Source organism: Lotus japonicus, chromosome 1 (assembly GCF_012489685.1).
Source record: "Lotus japonicus ecotype B-129 chromosome 1, LjGifu_v1.2".
NCBI classification, from domain to species: domain Eukaryota; kingdom Viridiplantae; phylum Streptophyta; class Magnoliopsida; order Fabales; family Fabaceae; genus Lotus; species Lotus japonicus.
Window position 1 is genome coordinate 93,198,828 of NC_080041.1, and position 27,804 is coordinate 93,226,631.

A 27,804-nucleotide genomic window follows, 5' to 3' on the forward strand; every position below is an offset into this window, starting at 1 on the left:
ATATCTCCATAAAAAATTAGAAAATAGATATGGTATGTAATTATGATATAGTAGCTGTCCAAAAAATTATGATAGTACATCGCTTAGGTTGCTGCATAATTTTTAAAGTACGGTAAATACTGTTTGGTTCAATTAACATATGGAAAGAAATAATAATAGCCATGGACAATTATATATGTGAAAAAATAAACGCATACTAATTCTTAAGGGATAAAAAAGAAAATCTTACTAATTGTGGTCAAAAAATTAAAATTGATGAAATACCATCACTTAAAAGAGTCCAAGACTTTCTCCAAATTTATTGTGGCCTGGAAATCAAGTTTGTTATCAGCATTCTGGTAAATAATTTCCTTAGCTGAGATCCGGAACCAAGTTCACTTGCAATTGAAATTCCATCAACATACTCTCGGTCATCCTCCATTAATCCCATCGCTTCGCATGCATCGCAGAATGTGGGATAAACAACACCCTTTACAGTTCTTATGCTTTTAAAACTGTCACAACCTTTTTGCCTAGTTAGTAAAACACGCATGTAGTAATTTTCTCCCATTCCAGGAGCTATAAATTGCAATCGACCAAGAGAAATGCCTCTTTTCCTAGGAAGTCATATTGTTGATTTTTTGTTGTACACAAACTTGGAAGAAAATTCTGCATATGTGAGATTTCTCCCCTCGTGGTACTTCTTGTTGGCATCCATCCATGCCAAGAATTGAGTGCCCTTTTTAGTTGATTTTTCCTTCACAACTTCCAAATCATTCTCTTTGAATAAAACACTTTGTTGGTTTGTAAGATGAAATCATAATCTCAACACTGGAGGTCATCTATCATGAATATCATATTTGAATGTTCTTCATGCGGCTTCACATGGAGTAAGGTACCTGCATTTAATTTCAGGAGTTAAAAAATTCAAATGATATTAATCATAAAATCATCTTATAGGGTAGCTGCATTTTAGGTGCCTGCTAATAATGAACTTGTTTTTTAAAAAAATTACCGTTTTGAACTTAAATATTCACTCCTTAGTTGACGGGTTCCTTTTATTTTTAAATTAAGTTTTTTTATGCGCTATAAAACAAACCACACATATTTCTAAGAATGCAAAAATTTCAATACTCTTCGTTTCCATTCTTAAAATAGGAATTTACATTTGACAAACACTTAATATTGACATTACAATAAATGGAATGATTTTATGATAATAAAGTGAAAATAAATTGACTCCTTAATAATTGACTCCTTAAATTTGGCTGCACATTAATCATCAAATTAATATGGTTTTCTTAATTTTTGTTTGGTTGTACTGAAAAATAGTACAGTAAAAAAACAGCTCAATTTACTAAACAGACTATACAACTATTTTGTAATAATCAATTTAAAGCAACCAATTTTACCATAATTTTGTATTTTTTTTATTTATTTTAAAAATGATTTATAATGACTTTTATGGCAAATCATATAATTTATTTCAAGAATTAATTTCTTTATTTTCGCACAAAAAACAAATAGTGCGTATTTCTTTCAAGAACGGGTCATTAATATGGTTCTCAAAATTAAGTTTTTAAGGTTTGATTGGTAAAGCAGCATTAACATGGTGTGAATGCTTGAAAGAAATTAACCTGTGACTTGCTCAGCGGAATTAACACCATTTTAATTCTTGACTTCTTTTCCTTAATAGAATTAACACCATTAATTCTTCATTCAGTGTAGGTGCTGAATCTCAAATTCAAGGCTCTGAATATCCGTTTTAAAAATAGTTTGAAGATTCAGATTCAAAAACAAAAAAGTTTCCGCAGACTAAACGTTGAATTTGAGAATGTTTTCACCTTACTAAATTACCTTTTTCATGCCTACCAAAAATTCGAATTTTTTTGAAAAATGATAATCAATGGTATAATGGTATATGTATACAACTTTTATGTTAACAATTAATTAGGAGTTATAAAACAATAAAAACAAAATCATCATTTGAATAATGGGCCTCCATAAAAAAATTGAAATTAAAATGGGCTTATACTATTTTGGTCCAAAATAATCAGAAGGTGACACTTGTCATGCAAAGAAGGGGGGTGGGTGAGAGTCATTCTTGGAGTGCTAAATCATGAAAGTGGGGCTCACAACCTTCCTCTTTTCTAAAGTATATAGATTCGAGTTACCTTGCAACTTTATGCACAAAAAAAAAGCTATTTTCATAGAGTCAGAAGAGGAGTGATCAGAAAGTTCCAACAAAGTAGTTACCAAATTTAAACAAGTAAATTACAAAGAGCTTTTCTGATGAGTTAACAATCTTTGAACCAACACTGAACACACACATGATATTAACATTACACTGAACAAGAATAACACGATAATGGAAATAATTACACCCTCCGGTCACATATATAAGCAAAACACACATATTAGTTTCATTCATTTAATGAATGTATCTAGTCATTATTAATGGTTAGATACATTCATTAAATGAATGAACCTAAAATGTGTGTTTTGCTTATATATGAAACCGGAGGGTGTACTACACAACCGTGCACGTTGAAACTTGAAGCAACCTAGGATAAAAACAGAGGATCTAGAACAGAGGACACCACTGATCCCTACTCATTTGAAAGTAAATGCTTGCCAGTTTCAGATAAAGCAAGTTAAGGGCTTGTGAGCGATGAAACCACCACTAAATGCATGTTTGTATACACTATGAAAACTCACTATGAGGGTACAATCACAATGCACAGTCACAAAAGCTAAGAGAAGCTACTATGCTCTTGTCCACTGTGATTTTGGCTTAGAGTAGTTTTTCACCATGTATACAAACATTCACGACAATCTAAACTGGGTACCTATCAATGCAATCTTCCCATGGATTCTTGTTTGAAGGCTTGACATGTCTCATGGCTTCCCACACTGCACTGTTACACTTAAACCCACTTCCAAATGCAATCTGCCAGATTCTATGTCCTTTTCTCATCCTTCCCTTTGCTTCAGTGTAAGCCAATTCATACCAAATTGAACTCGAAGAAGTGTTCCCAAACCTGTGCAGAGTCATCCTCGATGCCTCAACGTGCAATGGAAGAAGCTGGAGATTCTTCTCGAGCTCATCGATCACAGCCCTGCCTCCAGAATGTATGCAGAAATGGTCAAAAGCAAGCTTGAAATCTGGGATGTAAGGCTTCACTTTTGCACTGAAAAATTTCTTCCCCACAAGGGTAACGAAGAATAAGAGTTGCTCGCTTATAGGGAGAACCAGAGGACCCAATGTAGTGATGTTGGTTTTCAGAGCATCACCCGCAATAGCCATCAGATCCTTGGACAGAGACACCCCTGTTTTCCCTGCTTCGTCCTGATCTTGATAAACACACCTGAAAATGTTTATATTTCATAAATTCAAAGATTGAAAATTTCAAAAGAGAAAAAAATAAGTTCTGGTCACATAACAAGAGTAAAAAAATAACTATTTTAGATTCCTCTCAAGTCTCAATATATGATTTTCAACTCATAATTTATAACTAAAATTAATTTCTAAATGTAAAGATCGGAAATCAAGTTTTGCACACAAGTTTATGCGCAATAAGCAAATAAATATTCGTGATCCACAAAAATTAAAGTAGTACTGCAAAAACTATGTCATAGAATTTTTTTTTTAATGAACTTGTGAACTCGCAAGTTTCCCAAGTAATGATATCTGAATTAACGGTTTTTCCCTATACATCCACTAACATTTAATTTCCTGCGGTTTTAGCCGCTGCAAACATTAGCAGCGGTTAAAGATGGTTTTTTAACCGCCTCTAAAGATGTCTGCAAATCATATGTGCCATCATTTCCGAATTATCATGCAATGTAATCCATGCATGATACATTGATAATTCAATTTGATTGCCTAGGAACGTGTACTCTACCATTTTAAAACTAGAGTTTAATAATCATGCTCACCTGAATGCTTTATCATCGGCACCTTTATGCGTCCTCACTACATGAACAAGCTTGTACTTTGCTCGAAACCGATCAGAACCTTTGTTGGAAAGCAAAACTGCAGCCCCGCCAACGCGGAACAAGCAATTGGGTATCAACATTGCTTTCTTGTTCCCAAAGTACCAATTTTGAGTAATGTTCTCTGTGCTAACCACAACAGCATAAGTGTTCTTGTGAACCTGAAGCATGTCTTTCGCAAGATCAACAGCGATCACACCCGCGCTGCAACCCATTCCCCCCAAGTTGAAGCTCCTGATGTTACCCCTGAGCTTGTACTTGTTCACAATCATGGCAGAAAGTGAAGGGGTTGGGTTGAACAAGCTGCAATTCACAACAAGGATTCCAATGTCGGAGAGTTTTACATTGGTGCTGGAAAACAAAGTGTCCAGAGCACCGAACATGACTTGCTCTGCTTCTTCTCTTGCAAAAGCCATTGTAGGCTTTGGAGGGATGAAATGCATTGCCTCAGGAACATAAGTCTCTTCCCCGAGACCAGAACGTTCCAAGATCTTTCGCTGAAATTCTAACGATTCTTCATCGAAATCCCCTGTTAGCTTCGAGTGTTCCATGAATTGGTTGAACTGGACTCGGAGATGGTGAGGGGGTTTGTAACAGGAGTAATCAACGAGGTAAACGGGTGAAGGACGAGTGAAGATGTAGAAGGTGAGTCCCACGACGAATATGATAGAGAAGATGATGAGAGTGTAGTGGAGGTGAATGTTTATGTCCACTGTTTTCAATTGTGATGCTTCGATGATGATGAAGGACATGAGTGGAATCAAGAATAGAGTCCAAATGTGTGTGATTAAGTAATGGTAGCCCAGTTTAACGTATTTGAGCTTCACACTGTTGGAAAAATCAGGTAGTGCTCTGATTCTGGTGGTGGCAGGGAAACTCATGGTGAATTGGGAAATAAAGATCGAGTTTGGGTCAGAAATGGTTATGGAATGAAAGGTGTGGTTATATAGTGATAGTGATAGTGATATACTGATATTGATATGGGTGGATTGTGAGTTAGGAAGGTTAATTGGTAGGGTTGGAGTTGACACAACTGTGACCACAAACAGGGGAAGAACAGAGAGACTAGGTAGGACAGTGTTTTGGTGGAGGAAGGAAACCAACGAGGAGAGAAATTGAAATGTTTGAAACCAGGGAGGAAACTCTGGGTTTTGTAATGGATGCCACTGAGAATGAATGAACGAATGAAGTGTATATATACACGAGAGATGGGTGATGATGGTCATGGGCAAGCTTCAATGTCCCTTCTTTCACACTTTGAGGCTTGACTTTGAAACTCTGTTATCTAGTGGACTAGTACTTTTTGCAGTCTCATGATATATTTATGAGTTATTAGAACATCTCTAATGCAAGGTTTTTTAATTCTTATTTTTTAGTTAAGAACTAAGAACTGAGCTCTTAACTATTGGAGGAGATGACGTGGAGTTCTTAATTCTTAAAAATAAGAACTAGGTTCTTATATAAGAAGTTTTACTTTTTGAGTTCTTAGCATAAAAAATAATTTTTTTCTCTCACATTCATTTACTTTAAGTATTAAATTAGCATTTAAATTTAAATCAAAATTATATGGAAATAAAAAGTATTAATATAATGGTATTGTGGGATCGGATAAATAATGCTAAGAACTAAGAACTCATGGTTGGAGGAAAATCTGCAAAGAGTTGTTTAAACACATGTGGCAATACGGACCCACATGAATAGTGCTAAGAACTAAGAACTAACACATGGTGCTAGTTCTTAGTTCTTAGCATTATTCATGTGGGTCCGTATTGCCACATGTGTTTAAGCAACTCTCAATCAATTTTGCTCCAACCATGAGTTATTAGTTCTTAGTTCTTATTAGGGTTGTCCAACATTTTTTGGCTCGACCGGCCCGTGGCAAAAAAAAAGGCTTTTCGGGCGGGCCGGGTCGGTTCTCGGGTCTTACAATTAAAAAACCGGTTTTAACCGGTCTGGTTCGGTCGGGGTCGGTCTGGGTTCTAAATCGATCGGCCCGACCGATTAGGGATAAAAAAAAAGTTCCTCCAGCGGCCCAGCCCATTGTGTGTGAGTGAGAGGAGGAAAAAAAAAAGGCTTCAGAAACCCTAGCCCATTACCCCACCCACTAAAATTTTTAACCCTCCCAAACCCTAGCCGTCCCAACCTCTTTCTCTCTCTCTCTCAACCTCTCAACTATCATTCTCTTCTTCTCTCAACCTCTGCTCTCTCTCTCATACCCGCCGCCGCCACCACCACCACCACCCTTCTCCTCTCCAAACCCTAGCCGCCACCACTCTTCTCTTTTCAGATCCGCCGCCACCACCCTTCTCCTCCTCTTCTTCTTCTTCTCTCCAAACTCCAAACCCTAGCCGCCACCACCCTTCCTTTTCAAATCCGCCGCCACCACCCTTCTCCTCCTCTTCTTCTTCTCTCCAAACTCCAAACCCTAGCCGCCACCACCCTTCTCTTTTCAGATCCGCCGCCACCACCCCTCCCTGCGTCGCCATACTCTGTGCCGCCACCACCCTAGCCACTCACTCCACCACTGCATCTGCATGGCTTCTTGCCTTCTTCCTTCATGCTTCTCTGGTCCGTAATAGCTTGTTCATCTTCATTTTGCCTCAATTGATTCTGATATCGCAAAATGAAATGAACATGCTATTTCGCATGAGAAAAGCAATTGAAAACTTGTTCTTGACTATGTTGTTCTTGGTTAATTTGTTTGGTAATGGTTCTTCATCTTTCTGTTCTCTGCAAAACCCGGTGGAACCGACCCGACCCGCCCGTTACCCGACCAAACCGAAACCGATCTAAACCGACACATCTCATGGTCGGTTACGGGCCCAATTTTATGTCATGCGGGTTCGGTCAGTGGACCTTTTTGGGCCCGAAACCGACCGAACCCGACCGGTGGACAGCCCCAGTTCTTATCACTATTCATTTGGTCTCACCAACCACATTATTTATATTTTTTATTTTCATAAAGTAATAAAACAAAACTCATAAAGTAATAAAGTAATTTGGATGAGAGAGAAATAATTAATATTCTAAGCTAAGAACTCAAAAGCAAAACTCATTATATAAGAACTGAGTTCTTATTTTTTAAGAACTAAGGAGTCCATGTCAGCACCTCCATTGGTAAAGTTCTTAGTTCTTAGTTTTTAAGTTCAAAATAAGAACTAAGAACCTTGCATTGGAGAAGCTCTTATATGTGTATGTTAGTATTACACATTTTAATGGACATACAAGAGACATACCCATTAGTAACGCTTTTTAACAGACATAACACTTAGCTGTGGTTGGAAGTAGTTCATACGTGCATGTCTTTAAGCTATGAAGCACATACACTTCTTACATATGGCGTGTCGCGGTGTCGGACACTAACACGACACCGACACCCGTACGACACATACACGACACGTGTCAGACGCTTCCTCGCGGTGTCCGATTAAAAAAGTTTTTTTTTGCGACTCGAGCACTTGTGCCGACACTTCTTCTTGGCTGGACACCTCTAAGACAACTGTATTTTTTAAAAACACATAATTTTTAATAGTGAAACATGAACGAAATTGCTAATTTATCACTTGAAGAACCAGAGTCCAGGGCATTTTCAATAATGATGATCAATAAAGGAGTGAAAACCAGCAGATGAGCTCTTTTTATAAACAATTAGTCTTTTTACAAAAAAAACATCAAAACAATTTCTTAAGCTTTAGGACAAGAGTTTTTTTTTTCCGAAAGAAAAAATGTAATGATATAAATATGAGGAGATATACACGATATTCATCCTCCTCAAAAGGATGTGTGTGTGTGTGTGTGTGTGTGTGTGTGTGTGTGTGTGTGTGTGTGTGTGACCATCTGATCTATTCTAACGGTTCAGATCTAATCTTAATTTTGAAGTCTCACGTGACTAGTTCCAAACACGCTCTGCCTTCTCGCTCATCCCTCTCGCACTTTGCCTTCTCTCGCCATTTCAGCCAAACACTTATCGCCGCAGGGGGACCCCTTCCATTCTCGCGTGACGACGACGACCTGGCTTCTCTCCACCCTCTCACACAACGAGGCGCACGACGTGTTGACGTCTTCCAGTGAAGGAGGCCTGTACTCAACCACAAAAGCTAGCTCAAGAGTTGAGATTTGCACAACCATATATAAGCAATTGCTTGACCACATCTCTAGCAAATGTGGAACTCTAACACACCCCCTCACGCGCAGTGTAGAACATCTGGAGCGTGGAATGAAACGAGTGGCCCAAATATGGGAGGTCTCCACAACAAATGAATCTAGGATAGGGGCCCAGGCCCATGGTCAAACAACCATTGGCTCTGATACCATGAAGGAGGTCTATACTCAACCACAAAAGCTAGCTCAAGAGTTGAGGTTTGCACAATCATATATAAGCAATTGTTTGGCCACATCTCTAGCCAATGTGAGATTCTAACATCCAGCCCTATTTCGCTCCACCGTCCACCGTTCTCATCACCACGCCACTAGTTCCAGACCTCTCGTGCGATGACGTCTCCTCCTTCGCCTCTCTATGATGGAGTATGCGGTTATTGCGGGTAATTTCAAAGAGACGATGAACTATATATTTAATCTTTTCTGATTCATAAACAAGTGACAAAAGGAACCAAAGAAATATCACTCCTTTCCATTTCACAGAAGGAGAGAAGAATAATAGTTTCTAAAATTGAAAAGGAACAATCTTACGCCAAATTCCTAAAATCACACAACACTGCCATTTATAAATCAGATGAACTTAGCGTGTGGGTTCTTTTCGTTACAATTAGATGGTGAAATTAGCGTGTGGTTGTCAAGCGCGCAAGAGAAGGGGAAGTTGCTTTGGTGTGCAGGGGACTGGAAAGCGTACGGGCAAAACAAGGAGGAAGGAGGCAACAACACGGTCACGTGAGACTTAAAAATTGAAATTAGATCTGAACCGTTAGAATAGATCAGATGGTCACAATTCAATGCCCCCACCTCTCACATTAAACCACTCCTTAGTCCTCTCACCTAATATCCTCGCTATATATATACTCCCTCTGTTCCTATTTATCTGTCCAGGAAGAGAAGATTCACACAAATTAAGGAAAGTAATTAATTATGTTGATTTTCATAAAAGTATTATTTGTTTTCCTATATAACCCTTTAGAATGTATTTTATCTTTCTTCATTTATTGTTTCTGTAAGGACATTTCTTGGAAAAACATCAATTAATACTCTCTTAAAACTCTAAGTGGACAGATATATAGGAACACAATTTTTTCTTCAAAATGGACAGTTAATAAGGAACGGAGGGAGTATATGGTGTCCCCGTGTCTTGCTTTTTAGATTTTAGCTGTGTCGTAATACCAGTGTCGTGTCCGGTGTTCGTGTCAGAGTCCGTGCTTCATAATCTCTACGTAAAAATGTATGACCATGTTATTATTTATACATTTTTTAGAACTATAGCAGTATACTAGAATCCAAAAAGAAAGGTATACTAATTGATATATTGAAGATATTTGGTAGAGAAGTGAGAGAAATAAATAAAATAGTCAAAACTTATGAATATGATCCAAAATTTATCCATAATTCCAATATGCAGTAATATTTAGAAGGGTTAATGGTCAAATTGGTCCCTGTGTTTGTATTAACTTTTGATTTTGGTCCCTCCCCGGAAAAAACTTGCCGATATCTCCCTGCAGTTGCAATCATTTTGGTTTTAGTCCTCACCGGAGGGCGGAGCTCCGGCGAGCATGCCTAGTGGCAGGCTAGAGCTGACGTGGCATTATCCACGTCATTTTTAAATAAAAATCAAATGACATGGATAATAATTATTAATTACAAAAAATCAAAAATTACAAAAAATTAAAAAAACTTCAATCTCAATTAAAACCCACAAAACATCATTTACTCCCTTTTTCCCAATTTGTCTCATCCTCCTGCAAAATCAAATTTGTCAGTTTCCACGGTGATACAAAACATAGCAGCTTGACCAAAGAAGAACCAACCAAACCCATCAAATAAACACAAAAACGTGTTCTCTTAAATGCTTTAGTTCCTCACTAATCCTCTTTGCCCCCTCTCTTTTTTGGGTTTGGTTTTTGCTGGGAAGAGATTCAGAGGAGTTTCACAAAGGAAGAGATTTGAAATTGTTCAACCTGGGTTTGGTTCTACTTTAGAAAATTGATTCACAGAGAAATAGATCTGAAATTGATTTCACGGTTCTTTTTTCTTCCTCCCATCTCTGTTTCAAAAAGTCGTAGCCTACGAATAGAGCTCTTTCCCACAACAAAAAATGGCAACCACGCAACAAAAGCGGAAGAGAAGATCGACCCGTGAGAGAAGCGAAGTGGGAGAGAGAGGAAAACGCAGAGGAAACAGAGGGGAGAATAGCTCCGACGTTCTGCAGCGGCGACTGCGTTCACGTTCTACACCACTGTGAATGTGGCTGGACGGTGGTTTGATTTCTGAGTTTCTGGGTTTGGATTAGAAGGTTGGGGTTGGAGCTGCGTTGAGGTTTTTGTGGTTTGATGGTGGCTGTAGTTGAAGGCGAGGGACAAGGGATGTGAGGTCTGGTCAAAGATGAGGGTGCTGGGTTTGGGTTTGAACGGATTGTGTTGATGTTACCTGGAAAAATGGTGGAAAAGTGGCTGTGTGGGTTGATTTCGAGATTTCTGGGTTTGATATATGGTGAAGATGCAGATTACCTGGGGTGAGGGATTAGGGGAGGAGGTTCCATGAATTTTTGGACAATTTTCTGAATGATTTAATTGAGTGATTAAAGATTTTGTTTTTATTTTTCGTTAATAATTTCTAATTGATTAATTATTTGAAAATTAAAATTTATTTAAAATGACGTGGATAACACCACGTCAGCTCTAGTCTGCCACTAGGCATGCTCGCCGGAGCTCCACCCTCCGGTGAGGACTAAGACCAAAATGATTGCAACTGCAGGGAGATATCGGCAAGTTTTTTCCGGGGAGGGACTAAAATCAAAAGTTACTACAAACACAGGGACCAATTTGATCATTAACCCATATTATATAAACTCTAAATAAGAAATTTATTTAAATACAACACTTCATTTTTTCATAGTACTAAATTTATTTATTATTATATCAACAAAGATTGGAGGACGAGATATAAGACTAAAAAAATCTTCATTGATTATTATATAAACTCTAAATAAATAAAATTATTTAAATACAACTCTTCATTCTTTCATGGTACTAAATTTATCTATTATTGTATCAACAAAAATTTTTTAGCAATTTTTCTCTTGATATATACAACTAATAAATTTATGAGAAGATCATCTTCAATTTTGTCTTAACAACTTTCATTGAAGAAAAAGATCGTTGTGTATATGTTGTTGAAACAGAGAGTGTTTTAAATAATGAAACTTTGTGATAACTGAGTGACTCGACTAAAATTCTACAACAGCAACAATTTTTTGAGGAGAGGGGGGGGGGGGAGGCGGCACTATGACTACAAAAAAATATCTATAGTCGATGAAAATTTTAAAATTTTTAGGGTGCGATGACTCCTGTCAGCCCCTCCCTATATAGGCCCTTACATGCATGCTACTTCATCCATTGCACAAGTATTAAATGCTTTGCTTATCTCCACCACCACTCTCAAGTAATAAAATTAATTTTGCTTAAACTAATAACCACTTTCTAATGTTATAATGAACTCTGTATCTCTTCTCATTTGTGCATCACCTACCAAGATAATTAGCCATTTCACTATTTCCGTTTCAAAGGGGGCTCATTCATCCATAAACGGAATATTGAATATTATATAAACTCTAAATAATTTTTTTTTAAATACAACTCTTCATTCTTAAGACTAAATTTATTTATTATTGTATCAACAAAGATTGGGGGTTGGCGAGATATAAGACTAAAAAAATCTTCATTGAATATTATATAAACTCTAAATAAAACTCTTCATTCTTTCATAGTACTAAATTTATCTATTATTGTATCGACAAAGTTTGGGGGGAGGGCGAGATATATGACTAAAAAAATCTTCATTTAATATTATATAAACTCTAAATAAAAAAAATTATTTAAATACAACTCTTCGTTCTTTCACAGTACTAAATTTATCTATTATTGTATCGACAAAGATTTTTTTAGTAATTTTTCTCTCGATATATATAACTAATAAATTTCTGAGAAGATCATCTTCAATTTTGTCTTAACAACTTTCATTGCAGAAAAAGATCGTTGTGTATAAGCTGTTGAAATAGGGAGTGTTTTAAATAATGAAACTTTATGATAACTGAGTGACTCGACTAAATTTCTACAACAGCAACAATTTGGGGGGGGGGGGGTGGCACTATGGCTACTAAAAAAATATTTATAGTCGGTGAAATTTTTAAAATTTTTGGGGTGCGATGGCTCCTATCAGTACCTCCCTAAATAGGCCCCTGCGCGCATGCATGTTACTTCCTCCATTGCACAAGTATTAAATGTTTTGCTTATCTCCACCACCACTCTCAAGTACTAAAATTAATTCTGCTTAAACTAATAACCACTTTCTCTAATGCTATAATTAACTATGTATCTCTTCTCATTTGTGCATCACCTACCAAGATAATGAGCCATTGCACTATTTCCATTTCACAAGGTGGCTCAGTCATCCATAAACGGGCATAAAAATTTTGACGGAGGGGCAAAATGGAGATAAAATTATTTCAAATATAAAGAAGGAATTTGAATATTAAACTTCAAAATTTTAACTTAGATGAGGTTAATCGTTTGAGGGGTCAATGAACACCCCTACTGGGGTTTGATTACTTTAATTAATTGTGTTATAAAGTTATAATCATAACATGATATGGTAAACAAAGTAGGAAAACAATGATTCGTGATCGGTAAATACAAGTCACTTTCACATTCTTCACAGCTAATCCACAAGGGATGATACAAGTGGTGAATTTGCATTTTGTTAAGAGATTTCGCCTAGGCTTCTGGCCCAGGCTCAATCCTCTCTGAGATAAAAAATAATACATTTGTTGTGGCCAGAGGCAGACTACCGTATCCCGGGGAAATTAGTCATGTGAGACTCTCTTCTCCGTGGAAAATTGTGACCAAAGAAACAAAAATAAATATGGCATGCATTATTGAGAATTGACACGTAGATAACATCGACGTAGACTTTTTTATATTTTTGTTAGGACACGTACTTATCCAACTCAATCTTAGTTGTATATGGATATATTCATAGTTTTTTTTTTTTTTGAAATTGATATATTCATAGTTAATCATGCTATTCTCTCTATAACTTTGATATAGTCACACCTTTATTCTCTATTCATTTCATTTACACCTATTTTTTTTTTATTTCTCTATTTTTTTCTATTACATCATCTAGCTATCCAATCTTTATTTCTCTCACTTCTCTTATTAATTATCTCCCTTTAAAAGTTGAGGTAAAATAGGTGTCAACATAAAATTATTCATAGTCTCTATCAAATTTTATGAACAAATTTGTAGGAGTAGAAAATATTTTTTATAAAGCTATGGTAGAGTAAATGTTAGAGTTACTCAATCTTATGACTTGGAGTAAAGAAAATTCATTCATACCACTAAATTTGATTTGAGGTGTTCTAGCAACACTAACTTTCAACACTCTAATTTTTATTGATGAAATTATGTGAATCTCGTTAAATTAAAGGTTAGACTCATATTTTTAATTGATTACAAACAAATTTCAATAAAAAAAATATGTTGGTCTTGCTAGCACAGTAGCACTGCTCATTTGATTAATGTCAACTTAAAGCCACTTTTACACAGCAAATATGTAAATCTGGAGATATATCATTCTATCAACACAACACCACAATAGTAATCACTTGCACTATTTTTTGTGTGTGTTAAATTGCTCATAAAATTCAGACTCATAAGTGTAATGAAAGACAAATGCCTCCTTAAAAATGTGACTTCTCGACCTGAGAGTTAAAACTGGTAAAATCATCTTCCTCCAGACTATCAAACAAAGCGTCATTAGCAATTTAGCATGAAAGAAGACCTATTGAAACATACTCTTACGTAAAAGTGTCAGAAAATATCCTTGATGAGTGATAAGGGTTGTCAACTGAGATTTTAATGAACACTAGTTGTATTATGTTAGAGTTAATGGCACTCAATTATATTTTCAGTTATCTTATCAAATCTTTATAGCCTTAATTATATAACCGTTGGATATTCAAAGGCCTTTATGCTGAAATATACGTTGAAATCAATTTGATTTCTGATGTTCAATTGTTTATGGGCCTCCTTGACTACCTTTTATGAGCATTCAATGGAAAAGCAACAAATGGAAGGTAAATGAGTATTCTTGCTTTCCATATAAGAAGAAGAGGGCGTGAACAATGTATATAGGATAAGAAAATAGAATAGTTCTTCCTCTCTTTGAGAATTCTGAGCATTGTTGTAGAGACTCCAACATGTGTAGGTTCTGAGTGCACAGTACCTAGCATGTGGCTGTGTTAACCTTGGGGAACAAACCCGACAATAGATTGCACCAGAGATATGCCGGAATTTTTGCTTTCAAGGCAATGGTTCGTCCACGGCGCAGCTATCTTCCTAATATTTCCAACATATTAACCCAAGTTTACATATTTCTACACTTTCCTCTTGAAAATGCGTGAATGAAGCCTTACATTTTTTTTAGCAAAGAGGAACGTTTTCTTTCTAATTAAGCAAACTAGAAAAGTAACTGCCAATTTGTACGAAAGAAAAATACAAGGGCCGACAGCAATGAGCATGGATGAAGCCTCTTTCTCTTGTTCCTTTTCCTGGATTAAGTTTGGTGCGATTGGGCGGCATTAAAAGATATGGCATGACAGAGCCAATAGGGCCCTGAAAATTGGCATTAAAAAATATGTGAAGGAATGGATAAATGAAAAAAATAATCAGTGCATTGGCTAGACATCATAATTATTGTTGTTTTAAATTTTGTGTGTTTTTTCAAAACTATTGTTTTATAAATTTAAAGTATTTTATCTCATTCTCTTCCTTTGGTAGGGTAGAGAGAGAGAGAGATAGAGAAGAGAGAAGTTGAGTAGAAAGAAATATGTGAGAAATAGAGTAGATTTAAGAGGTTGTTTGGTATGATAAAAATAAAGGATAGAGAGATGCGAAATAATGAGGTGGAATCTCTCTCCTCTAATTTGGTTGAATAGAGAGAGAAGAGATAAGATTGTTTATATGTGAAATGACAATTTTACCATAAAAATATATATTTATAAATTAGTATGATAATGATAGAGGGATAAAAAATGAAAGTGGGTATAAAAGTTATCATCTCCCCTTCTCTCCCCTCAATCTCTGTTCAAATAAATTTTGAAGACCAAGAAAAGCAAGAAAAGCATTATGGGCACCACTTTTAGCACCCTCCCTCATCTCTCTCTCCAACCAAACAAAGGAACTTAAGCTATCTCTCTTCAATCTCTCTCTCTCTCATATCTCTCTCTTGTATCTCCACCCTAACAAATATAGTGTTAATATTGTATCTCTCATCTACCACCTCTTATTTCCATCAATTATAATTCTCACAAATTAGTCGACCAATAATTTTCATTTTTTTCTTTTATATAACTCAAATTAAATAAGGGTGTTTCAGTCAAATTATAACATGAATTAATGAACTCCTGAACTTTGTGCATAACTTTAAACTGCAATAATTTTGAAACAAAGGGAGTACTCATTATTTATTAATTTTATTTTCTTCCATTGTTTTTCTTTTAATAAACTTCTTGTTGTTATTGGGATGTGATGTATGAGCAAGCAAGTTTTGTTTTGTAATGTTTATATACATATGTAGCATTGACGCATAACGCTAGAATAATGTTGTTTTCACACCCCTTTTTGTAGTGGAAAGAGGTGGGTAGATAAGATGGATAGGAAGAAAATAAAAAGTAAAAAAGAGAAAGTATAAGATGTGGTAGATGCGTGGGTGGGTATTTCACATGGTTGAGTTAGGGCTAATTGTAGGTAAAGGGTCAGGATTCGAACCCTGAGGAGAGATAATTTGTACCAATTTACTAACAACTAACATTTGTCTATTAAAAAAAATGTGATTAATATAAGATGAGAGATATAAATAAAAATAAAAATAAGTATAAATAAGGTGTATAAAAAAGGAAGTGTGAATGTATCATTATCATATAACACCATTCATTCATATAGGTGAGAAAATTGGTTGGGTTGGGTTATGCAACCCACCTAGCCCGCTACATTTTTGCCCACTAAACGGTAGGTTGGAGACTGTGTGAGACAAGCTGATTAGCCAGGCCAAAAATATCTCTTTTTTGTTTTTTTTTTTAACTAAATAAATATAAATGACTTGTATATTTTAGACTACTTTTTCAAAATTAGTATGCGAATTGTTATATGTTTAAGTTTTTTAATGTTACTTTTTGTTTTTTTTAAATATTTTTTGATTACTTTTTTATACTTTTATTCTATTTTTTATTATATTTAATTTGTATATAGTGGGTGAGCCCGCCCATGATCGAGGTGGAAGAAGTTTTTGAACTTGCACCTTTAAAAGTTTGTCACTCGCCCCACCTTTTTATCAGCGAATTGAGAGCACGATGTAACGCCCCGATTTCTCGAACGTCACGAAAAGCCAAATAACATAATTTTCGTAAAGAATTTTCGAATTTTATGATGTTTACTCGCATGCAAGTAGAGATTATGATTACTGGAACATAGGTCTGGTTAGGACTATGGACCATGAGAACAGTGGTTCCGTTAGAGACAAAACGGATAACTTGCACGCGAGGGTGAATGCGGTTTGAACTGTGATGTTATGACTTGTGGGTGTCTGACCCATGGTGTGTTGTGGTCGTTCCAAGGAACGCCAAGATGTTGTGAGCTTTGCTCATGGTGTTGTTCATCCGCTGGACGAATGGTGTTGGATCCAAGGTGAAAGGTGGTTGTGTGAAAAGTGAGGACGCATAGACTGACTGAAACTTTGGCTATGTGATTAACCCTATCGATATAATTCCGTTGAATATATTTTTGGGATATCTAGTTGTTCGTAACATGCTTAGACAGGAACTACTTGAGAGTCAGAAGTTGACCCTCGTTTTTTTGTTATTTGTTGTTTGGGCGCTTAACGCCAACAAATGGTGATTCTGGACGAGCTGGTGGATCAGGACTGGGAGATTTATCTCCCTAGTTTTGATGATGACTCAGCCTGGGGCACCGACTACCGCCAGGTGAGGAACACATATGTCGGCGGCGCTATCATCTTCAAGCATGACCCGAGTGGACAGGTTGTGGTGACTCAGCCCCTTAGAGGAAGGATTCAGTTTCCTCATGCACCTTCCCGATTTGGTTTTCCTGTGGAGATCGCTAGCAGTACGGAGTCCGATCCAGAGGAGATTCCGATTTATGAACCAGGCGAGGGAAGCGGGCCTTCGGTGAACTCGGAGTATCGTAACCCTGCGGAGGGACTTCTGATACCAAAGGAGGAGCCTATGAGCCCAGTGGCACCACCCGAGTATGGACTCGATGAGGGACTCAAGGATCTTGCACCCGAGGTACCAGATGTGCCGCCAGGTTTCAAATGGACCATAGAGGAGTTAAAGCAGTGGAATCTGGAAATGCAAGCGAAGATTCAACAGGGAGCAGAAACGCCAGATCCTTCGAATATGTGGGCTGGACACTATGCAGACTGTAATCAGGACCATGGGTGGAAATGAGAGCGTTGATTTATCTTTAAAGTTTAGTTTGCAAGTACTTTATTTGAATTCTTGATGTAATCAATTCGACGAGTATTACAATGTGGTTTATTTACACACCTGGGTGTGGCCACGGATTTTATTTATTTATGAAGTTTTAATTTTGGACATGTCGATTATCTTTGTTAAATGATCCCGCGCGTTTTGAAACTAATGGTTATTGAAGAGTTTTACGTAAAATGAACTTTTACCACTGTGGTCAGACACCCACAGCACACCATGGGTCAGACACCCACAAGTCATAACATCACGGATCAAACTGCATTCACCCTCGCGTGCAAGTTATCTGTTTTGTCTCTAACGGAACCACTGTTCTCATGGTCCATAGTCCTAACCAGACCTATGTTCCAGTAATCATAATCTCTACTTGCATGCGAGCAAACATCATAAAATCATAGTCTCATGTTACTACTTCAAGTAAATAGACAGGCATTTTATCTCATGCTATTGAAATTAAACAACATCATGCATAATTTCATTTAGCAAATAAGGCATACTTGAACTAGCATACATCAACTAACTAGTTATATAGCATACTATGAATTTATCATACTCAATTAATAATAAACCATACACCATATCCTCACTTAGCATAATATTGAATACTAATATTAAGCCTGTTATCAACCACACTCGCATACAACTTTTCACATGCAGGAAAGCAGTAAGACTTCTCTAGACGGAAGTGCCCTCACCTTTGCTATGCTTTCCACGCGAGATCGAGTACGTTCGATCTAACCTTTCCGTGTGCGAACCTGCACGGACCAACAAACTAGGGTTAGAATTTGAAGGAAAAAGGAGCATCATTTCCCCCCTTCACATATTCGAACCCCATCCCCTAAAATCAACCAATATTACATCTTCTTCTTGTAAACAAGAAGAAGAATACTTGAGTTCACTACTTCCCGAAGGAAGCAAAGCTTAGTTACTATAGGAATTATTTCCTATAGAGGTCAAGAAGAACTCTGGAGAGGGAGAGAGAGAGACTCACGAAAATTTGGAGAGCTCTGAGTGATTTCCCATCACCTGAGACTCTTATTTATAGTGGAGGATGTGGAGGTAAAAATACGATAAAACCCTTAATTTTAGCCCAAGCCCAAGGGCAAAAATATAATTTTAATTAATTTTGATTCAAATTAATTTCTTTTCCACTAAGCAAGTAACCAACTTTCCAAGATTTCCCCCCCCCCTTCTAGTTTGTTAGGATATTTATTTATTTTTTTCTTTTAATTAAAACACTAAAATAAATGGAAATAATTTCAAAATTGAAAAAAACAAAACCATCACCCTAACAAGAAGGTTCGGCCACTCCCTTTCCCTCAACCAACTTTTAAATTAAAAAAAAAAAACTTCTCATACATAAATAATAAAAAAAATTGATTTAATTTTTAAAATAACAAATGTCCAAATACATTAAATTTGTTGGGAAAATCAACTCAAATATTTCCCTCTTTCAACCCAAATTTCGGCCAACCCATAGAAGAAAAATATATCTTCAATTTTTTTTTTAAAATCTTATTTTCCAAATAACATTAAATCCAATTAAAATTTTATTTAAATAAAATTCCAAAACACTTTATATTTATTTAACAAATAAATAAATAAATCTCCTCCTCCAATATAATATATACAAGTCTCGAAAATTCCCTTTTATGCATATTCTATGCACTACTCGAATTTCATGCATGTGCATGCATGCATATCGACTACTCGCGCCTCACATAATAATTAATTACGTAATAAATTACTATACAACCGATATAGTAACAATTGATCAGTAATTTCTCCTTACTGAATAAAACATCGTACTTTATATTATTCTTCAATAATACAAAACATAAATAAATCACCGGGTCTTACACACGACGCCAAGACTAGCCATCTTGTTTTGCTATCCTTACTCATTCATGTTTTTCACATGAAATTTGTCTTATTAATGTAAGTGTCATTTGACAGTCATAGTAAAATTAATCTAACATTAAAAAATTCATTCCAAAAGATATTATTTATTAAAAAAAAAACATTAAACTTGATATTTCGTATCTTATGTAAAAGTATGGACTTAGAATATTAAAGAGTAAGAAATGAATTTTCGTTAATTTTCTTTAAACCATATAGAGGTCTTTTAATATTTGGTAAAACTTGTGAATTATTTGTCCTTTAATATTTGGTAAAGCTAGAGGGGGACAGGCGAAAGAGAGCTAGAGGGAGAGTTCTTCTTCAAAGTTGAGTTTCTCCTTTTCTAAAGGAATATTAAAAAGAGAACATTGTGCATATATCTCGAGGAACATAATATCCTATGATAAGATGCAATCTCTTCATGAAAAGTACTTGCTTTTAAATTTTTTCTATCTATATCTAAGTAAAATTCATGACAAATGATATGTTATTTTTTTTTTTTTGATGTTTGTCTCCACATGTTTGGGACACTATATTTTTTATGAGGATCGAACTTGTATTCTTATTTTTTAAGGGTTTAACTTGTTTACCACTAGACCAACATGACAAAATCATCTTGGTAAATGATATGTTATTAATTTTGAAAATTATTTCTTAAAAAATTCTCCAAAATGACTAAATTTTAAATAATTCATATGGTATATAATCAATGATATATATACATTCATATACTAAACAAATAACCTATAATAAAAAGAATTTAGTTAGTGATAAGAAATCTTATCAACATGTAACAAAAAAATGTTAGTGATAGGAAATAAAGAGTAAAAATAAAATATTCTTCTTCTTTTTTGTCAAAAAATATAATTCTTTCACCTTTACGAATTTTTCTTAATGCACCATTCCCATCTTTTTGGTCCATTGCGGCATTGCCCATCTTCTTTGTTGGACTTGTTACAATAAGGCGTTATTCCCATTAAAAATCTTATTTTTATCCCTCTCTTATCTTATGACCAAATTAATTATTTTCTTAAAATATTCTATACTACTTCAAAACTTTCGAAAGAGAATTTTCTTAGTCTCAACCTTTACACTGAGTTTGTTTGCGGGTGCTTTGGGTGGAGAGAGATAGGTGAGAGAGAAGTTGGGGAAAGATGGAGATTCCACCCTCGTTTGGTTGTATTTGACAGGAGGGAAGAGAGAAACAAATTGTGGGCCCAAGACACTTTTCAAGGTCTTCACAAATTGAGCAGAGATTGACACAAGCATAGAAAATTTTCCACTTTATCCATTATACCCTCAACACTTACGAATTTTTCACAAACTAGCACAGACACAATTATTTTCTCTTTTCTATATTCCATTGTATACAAAAGTGTCTTTTACTACGAAACTTTATTTTTTCTCTCTCTTCCACCTCATTATTTCTCATCTCTCTTCTTTATCTCAACCATACCAAACAACCCAATAAATCTACTCTATTTCTCACTTATTTCTCTCTACTTAACTTCTCTCTTCTCTATCTCTCTCTTCTCTACCAAACGAAGCCTTAGCATCCTGCTTACTTTTTTTTTATTCAACCATATGTCCACATCTCTTCATGGAATTGACCAAAAATAAATAAAGGTACCTGCTGGAACCACAGTGCAATGGGATTAGGCCTATGTTCTGTGGGCTCAAAAGTACCTTCAGAATGGATCAATGGCCTATGTTTCGTTGCTCTATTTTCAGCTGGATTATCTGTTGATTTTTAGAGGTTAGGGGATTTTGTTCAATCTAGGATTCTGCTTACTTCATGTTTTACTAATGAGTAAGTTTGTTCTTCATTTTCTTATTTTTGTGCATTGCAGAATCATTTTGGAGATTCTAATAAGGGCCATTCAGCAACCCATTTAGGAGTTTAATCTAAACATCACGGCCAAAAAAATATCCTTATCTTATTCAGCAACCCATTTAGGAGTATTGTACAAGCTGCCAAATTCCTAATAACAGAATAATTTAAACCGTTTTACTTGGTCCATCACGTAGCTTCTACATTCTATCGTTAAATTAAAATGTATTGGAGATGACTTGAAGGGTAATGGTGATTGGATTAATATTATTAACACATTATTTTGTTCATCCAAAAATACTATCAGATGTATGCTACTAGTAACATGAAAGATGAATAATTATAAATAAACTCTGGGGTCATAATTTCTGACTATTTCTTTGTTGGAGAACCAGTACACAAATTCATAGGTCAAAAACGAGAACCACGGAACACGACGAAACCATACCAGACACTTGACTCAAATCATATTGCAAAATATCCCAAAAGCAAACACTAACGCATAACAATATGATAATAAACCACAATTCAATTCAATTCAATTCACTAACTAAAATCTAAATTAACTCCTCCAGTTTCCATCAGAATCGCCACCACCCCTTGAGTAGCGGGAACCACCACCCTCTCCACCACCGTACCCACGGTCTCTCCCACCGCCATAACCGCCACCGCCACCTCCATAGCCACCACCACCATATCCTCCACCTCCACCGTTGCGGTTGTAGCCACCGCCTCCACCACCTTCACGTCGGCCACCGCCTCCATAACCACCTCCACCTCCACCACGGCTGTATCCTCCACCGCCACCGCCATATCCACCACCTCCGCCTCCATATCCTCCACCACCACCGCCATATCTCCCTCCTCCGCCGCTACTTCCACGGGACTGAGCCTCATTCACAGTGATATTCCGGCCATCGAGATTCTGACCGTTCATCGCTTCAATCGCATCTTTCATCGCCTGCTCCGATGCGAACGTCACAAATCCAAATCCCCTCGACCTTCCAGTTTCACGATCATTGATAACCTGCAATTCCAAAAAACAAACAACCGCATCAGATCTAAGAATTCGAATTCGTAATTCGATAATCGAAAATTAAGAATTGAAAACAGGTTAATTAGAACCGATCGATCTTCGTCTCTGGAACAAACAAAGATGAAGATGAACGTACCGATTTGTGTTGTGAGTAATAAAAGAATCAATATAGTAACAGTAACGCAAGTATCATTCATAGATCAAGATCAAGAGTAACGCAAAACAGATCAGAGGGATCGAGAAGAATCCTCATGTCAGATCCGATCCCTTGCAACAACGGACCTTCGATTCGACGATTTCGCCGTAGGGGGAGAAAGCTTTCTCGAGGGCTTCGTTGTCGGTGGCCCAGGCGAGTCCACCAACAAAGCAACGGAACTCAATTTCTGCAGAAGCCATTGATGAAAAAGAGAAGAACCAGAGTTACAGAAGAGAATAAAGGAGGATTAACGAGAATCCACCTTGAATAGTGAGCACGAAGAACACAGGTTTCACCTAGTGCCTTGTTTTATAGTGAAGATTTTTGTAACCATGGTTAGTTATCCTTCACCGAATTTGGGTCCTATTAACCAGGGTTAAACTTAGACCAACCCAAGTAGGATCAGGATTTGCTTTGGTGGGCTGGCAGATAATAACGAAATTAATATCAATTCATATTTTATATATATATATATATATAATAGGTCAAAATAATTTGCTATTATTGTTAATTGGTATTGATTCTTTCCCTTTTTTTTGCTATTGAATTTTAGAAAAAAATTGATTGCGTCATTTGAATTCATTCCTTTCTAACATGGTATTAAAACATTTCAAAAAAAAAAACATGGTATTAATTGATAGGGAATCGAGCAAAATTAGAAGGATATCAATCAATTAATTGTTAATTTTTTTAGGCTATTTTAGCTATCAATCCTAATTCATCTAAAATTAATACTAATAACTTCTGTTTCAAAAAATATACTAAAAACTTCCATATAGATATGCTTGTGAAACAAGATGGTTATTCATTATGTGCTCATCGTGTGCTCATTATGTGCTTAAATTGCCTTGCAAGTTGCAAGGTTTATATTTTTTTTTGAAAAGTTGCAAGGATTTTTTTTTGGTCAATTGCAAGGTTTATATTGAACGTAAAAAAAATTGAGGTTTATATTGGGCTTTTGTTCCTTTAAAAAAACACACTGGGCTATTGTTGGATTCCAAATTAGTTGCTGAAAATAACATTAAAATTTCTTATTATCACTTTATCAACTAAAATGTTGTCGAGTAGGCTGAATATAAAAATTTGAAAAATAGTACAAAATTTGTGGGACAATTTATGGAGTCAACGGAAAAATGCAACATTGATATTTTTATGGCTTCATAAATATCAGATATTGTGACGTAAAAATATATAAAATATCTTGTGGGTACAAGTACACATGTGTCCCCACCTATAAACGAAATCCCTCGCCTATCTCTGAGCTCTAGCCTGCTGTTGTCTACATCTTTTTTAATTATAAATACTAGGGTTGACTATATGTTACTATTTTTTTGTGAATGAGAAATAAATCACACGACTATAGAGCTAAAGCTAAAATATTCATAGACAAGAAGCGAACAATAACATCAGGAAGAGTATTAAGACTAGTATGGTCTTGCGGATTGCCTTGCCGACTTAGGTGCTTGTTTGCAGTGCGACTTCATTAGTCTTCATACTCCTCATGATGTTGTTGTTGTTCTCTTTATTGTCTAGGAATGTTTTAACTTTAACTCTATAGTCGTGTGCTATGTTTCTCATTCACAAAAAAATAGTAACATGTAGTCAACCCTGGAGTAAAAAATATATTAATGTAACACAAATTTTTTTTTAACACAATTTTTGAAAGAGTAAAGAGTTGCAGAATTGCAGATCATTTCTCTGTCTCACCTCACCACCCCTAACCCTGTCTCTTCCTGAAAGGATTTTTCTCTCAAACTCTCGTCTCACTCTCAGACCCGCTCTCCACTTCTCCATCGCCATCTCTCGCGCTGACGACCACGCTCTTCCGCCGTCGAGCGTGTCCGTGAGATTGGACTCCATTACCGACGTAAGTAACCTCCCCTTCTTCCTTTTCTTGTTAATTCATATTCAGCAATATCATTCTTGTTTGCATTGCAATATGCTTCAATTTTTCTGAATGGACTCCCTTAACTTGTGCTTTAAACCTTGTGTGCTCTTTAATTCCCCAATTTCGCTTCCAGAACATTAGAAAATATTGTTATAAATGGTCTCATTGTCAATAATATCCCTGAAAATTTTGGTTTAGTGTGATCTAGATATCCAACCTCACTTAGAGGGATAAGGGTTTTGCTGTCGTTGTTGTTGTTGTATGCATTTTCACTTCCTCTTATTGTTCTGATTGTTAAAATTATTATGTTCTTAGTGGTGTGAGAGTCCTGAGAATTTCTGGAATAGGAGGGTTTCAAATTGTTTAATGCCTCTTTGATGATGAATTATCGCCCCTCAAAACTCACAATTCTTTTATACAGTTATCATCATTATTAAACCTTGTGAGGTCTTAGTCCCTTCATTTTTGTTTATGTATGTTAGTAAAAAGGATTGCCCAGAATTGCAACTTGTGTTCCGCACGTTGTATCCCCCTCATTATAGTTATTTTCTGCAAGTTCTATTTTTCTGCTATATTGACAAGGTATTAAATATATAGAGATAGATGTATCCCCAAGTTCACTAGATCTTAAACAAACTTCTTTTCATAATCAGGGTTCATGGATTATGGTTATGGATAGTATATTTTGAATGATTGGATCATTTCATTTCTATATAAATGAAACAGTGCCTTTATTTATCGAAAATTTTAGTGAGGGTTTAGCTTTTCAGTTTTCTGCACTGCTTTTTTTCGTTCTTGCTATCACACCAAACTGTCATTTATTACTCATGAAACAACCTTTGTGTTTGATTCTGAACTGGGATGATTGCTTTTGTAGCTATACTGGTCTTTATTGAATGTAAGTTAAATTGATTGCAGATAATACAAGAGTATGCATTGATAAATCTGCTGTTCATGTGGCTTTCTGAAATCTGATCATGTTAATGGTTATAAAATCTGAGGCAATGTGAAGGCCATAGGATCGTGACTCATTTGTTTTAAATTTTAATGGATATTGTCAGTTATGTATGAAGTTTAAGGTGATTTAATTTAATAGAAGGTATCTCTGATTTCATTTGTTAACTTATGTGTTGTAAATCAAAAAAGAGTTTACATTTTCCTGGTTATTTGTAGGATAATGGGGCGAAAAGCTGGCGGACTTTATATCAACCCTAAGAGATTTGGTCAACTTCATAAACCTTGCATGAAGGAAATGACAATGTTTCTCAACTGTATGGCTACATGCAATAGTGACATTAATGCATGTGCTCAGCAGAAGGAACTATTAAATGCCTGTATCGATTCGCAGGTAACATAGATATATACTGGCATCTTTTCTCGCCCTCCCTGTTTCTTGGGGTTTCCTTTTTTTTAGTTGTTATCATATTTCGTCAGAACTAAGTAGTGCTAAAAAACTCTACAACTTTGTTTTTTCAGAGTAAAAAGAAAAGAAACTCTTGGGGGAGCATCAATTATCAGCTGCAGAGGCTTAGCCGAGGAAGGAAGTAGTTTGAGATTTTCAGATATGAATGATTTTTACAATTCAAGTTTGTTATTTGGAAAGTTTAGCCTGTTACAGTACCACTTTGGTTGTCCAGCTAAGATGACCTGATAGTAACTTGTATTCTCTCTTGAAATATCCTGATAATTCTTGAGGCTTTCGTTATCTTAACCATTTAACTAAGTTGATAGATTTGGTGGAATTATGTTGAAGAATACGAATGTAATTTCTTTTTTGTATTAATTAAAGCTTTAATATGCTATATATTTGAACATGCTTGTGATATTGATGCTGCCATTCGAATGTTACATTCTTATATAATTGAATGGAGTGTTGATTAGGGATGACTATTGATCATCTGATACTTAAGTAGATTTCGGAAGATGGGAAACACATTCTTCCACAATTGATGAAGGTGATGTATTGACTGTGTTGCTTGTTGTTCTATGATGGAGTGCTGATGACTGATGCTCATCCGATGCTTTATTCAAGCAGATTTTGTAAGAATTGCGTGAACCATTCTATGTGCTAACTCTAGATTCTAACTCTAGATCCAACATGTTTGAAGGGTGGGCTTGTGAGTTGAGTTTTGGTGGGGAGAAGCCTTCCCATTCATGTTGGATCAATTTTCTCACTTTCCAGTTGCCACCACATGCGGAAACTTAAATTGCAGCTCTAAAATTGATAATATGGATGAAGTGCAACTGTTGACTATAGTAATACACTCAGTCATATCAACTGTTTTACCCTCCCACATGCTTTACATTTACAGGTTTATATAATTTTTTAGTGAAAAATACCTAATAGTCTACTTATTTTCTTATCAAAAGGAAAAACACCTACATACAAAGTATACTAGTTTGTAATTTTAAGGATTGTGATGAAGGTCATTTTTTAATTAGGGGCAAAATGGAGATGTAACATTATCTTATTTACTGCAGAATTGCAGAAAGCACAACCAATAATTTAATTTTTAATGTGAATTATACATTTATTATAATTCAAAGTTAATTATAAATATATCTTAATTTCAAATTGTTTCAAGCCCACACCTTCCACCGAGGAGTGGTCTGACGAAGTACCCCTTTCACATTGTCATACGTCCTTGCAGTTTTCAAATTTTATGTGGTTATATACATGGTTATAATTTTCAAGCTCATATCTGGAACTCTGAAGGTTGAATGGAAGACACAAGGTGAGCTAATGGATCGATGCTGGAATATTGTTGTAAACGATCAAATAGGAAAATTTTCATGCCCCAAAAGTTGACATAGAGAGTTTGGCATTTGAGAAGCTAGAGTTTTATGGATAAAGCTTGTTTCCTTTTGATGAAGATGGATGAAGGAGCTTGTGGCCTTTCACATTATGCTTTGAGGGATACCATTTTTGTCTTTTGAGGGTGGCACTTGGTTCATTAATTGTCTAGTCTTTTCTGCGTACTCTTTTTTGCCAAATGTAAAGTCAGGCCAAGCTAAAGCCAACCCTTACCTTATGTCCTATTCTTGAACCCACATAAGGGAAACCATCTTTGAGAAAACACAATACATGACCAAAACCATGAAAATTTCTCCAAATGCGTTACAAATCCTAAATTTGAAAGGAGAAATATTTTATTTGTTTTTAGATTACAATACTCATTTTTCCTCTCGCAACCAAAAATAAAATTGCCATACTCACTCAATAAACAAAATTTAACATATGAATTATATA

At 35.8% G+C, this 27,804-nt stretch overlaps 3 protein-coding genes across 4 annotated transcripts; 1 reads left to right on the plus strand and 2 right to left on the minus strand.

The window, feature by feature from the left end:
- Positions 1-2,654: 2,654 nt before the first annotated feature.
- On the minus strand, positions 2,655-5,221 carry LOC130727901 (3-ketoacyl-CoA synthase 4-like). Its single transcript, XM_057579186.1, has 2 exons — positions 3,919-5,221; positions 2,655-3,347 (listed from the first exon to the last, which is right to left on the minus strand). Exons 1-2 carry the CDS (start codon positions 5,199-5,201, stop codon positions 2,816-2,818), a joined length of 1,815 nt encoding a protein of 604 aa, XP_057435169.1. The 5' UTR covers positions 5,202-5,221; the 3' UTR covers positions 2,655-2,815.
- A 16,553-nt stretch (positions 5,222-21,774) lies between these two features.
- LOC130727905 (glycine-rich RNA-binding protein 7-like) lies at positions 21,775-22,959 on the minus strand. Its single transcript, XM_057579192.1, has 2 exons — positions 22,753-22,959; positions 21,775-22,461 (listed from the first exon to the last, which is right to left on the minus strand). Exons 1-2 carry the CDS (start codon positions 22,864-22,866, stop codon positions 21,997-21,999), a joined length of 579 nt encoding a protein of 192 aa, XP_057435175.1. The 5' UTR covers positions 22,867-22,959; the 3' UTR covers positions 21,775-21,996.
- Positions 22,960-24,332: 1,373 nt separating this feature from the next.
- LOC130727909 (uncharacterized) lies at positions 24,333-26,379 on the plus strand. Of its 2 annotated transcripts, none has more exons than XM_057579198.1 (3): positions 24,333-24,533; positions 25,728-25,902; positions 26,031-26,379. In XM_057579198.1, the coding sequence occupies exons 2-3, from the start codon at positions 25,732-25,734 to the stop codon at positions 26,100-26,102; spliced, it is 243 nt and encodes an 80-aa protein (XP_057435181.1). In that variant the 5' UTR covers positions 24,333-24,533; positions 25,728-25,731; the 3' UTR covers positions 26,103-26,379. The 2 variants fall into 2 exon arrangements, with proteins under 2 accessions (XP_057435181.1, XP_057435182.1); XM_057579199.1 differs by lacking the exon at positions 24,333-24,533 and adding an exon at positions 24,646-25,633.
- Positions 26,380-27,804: the final 1,425 nt, after the last annotated feature.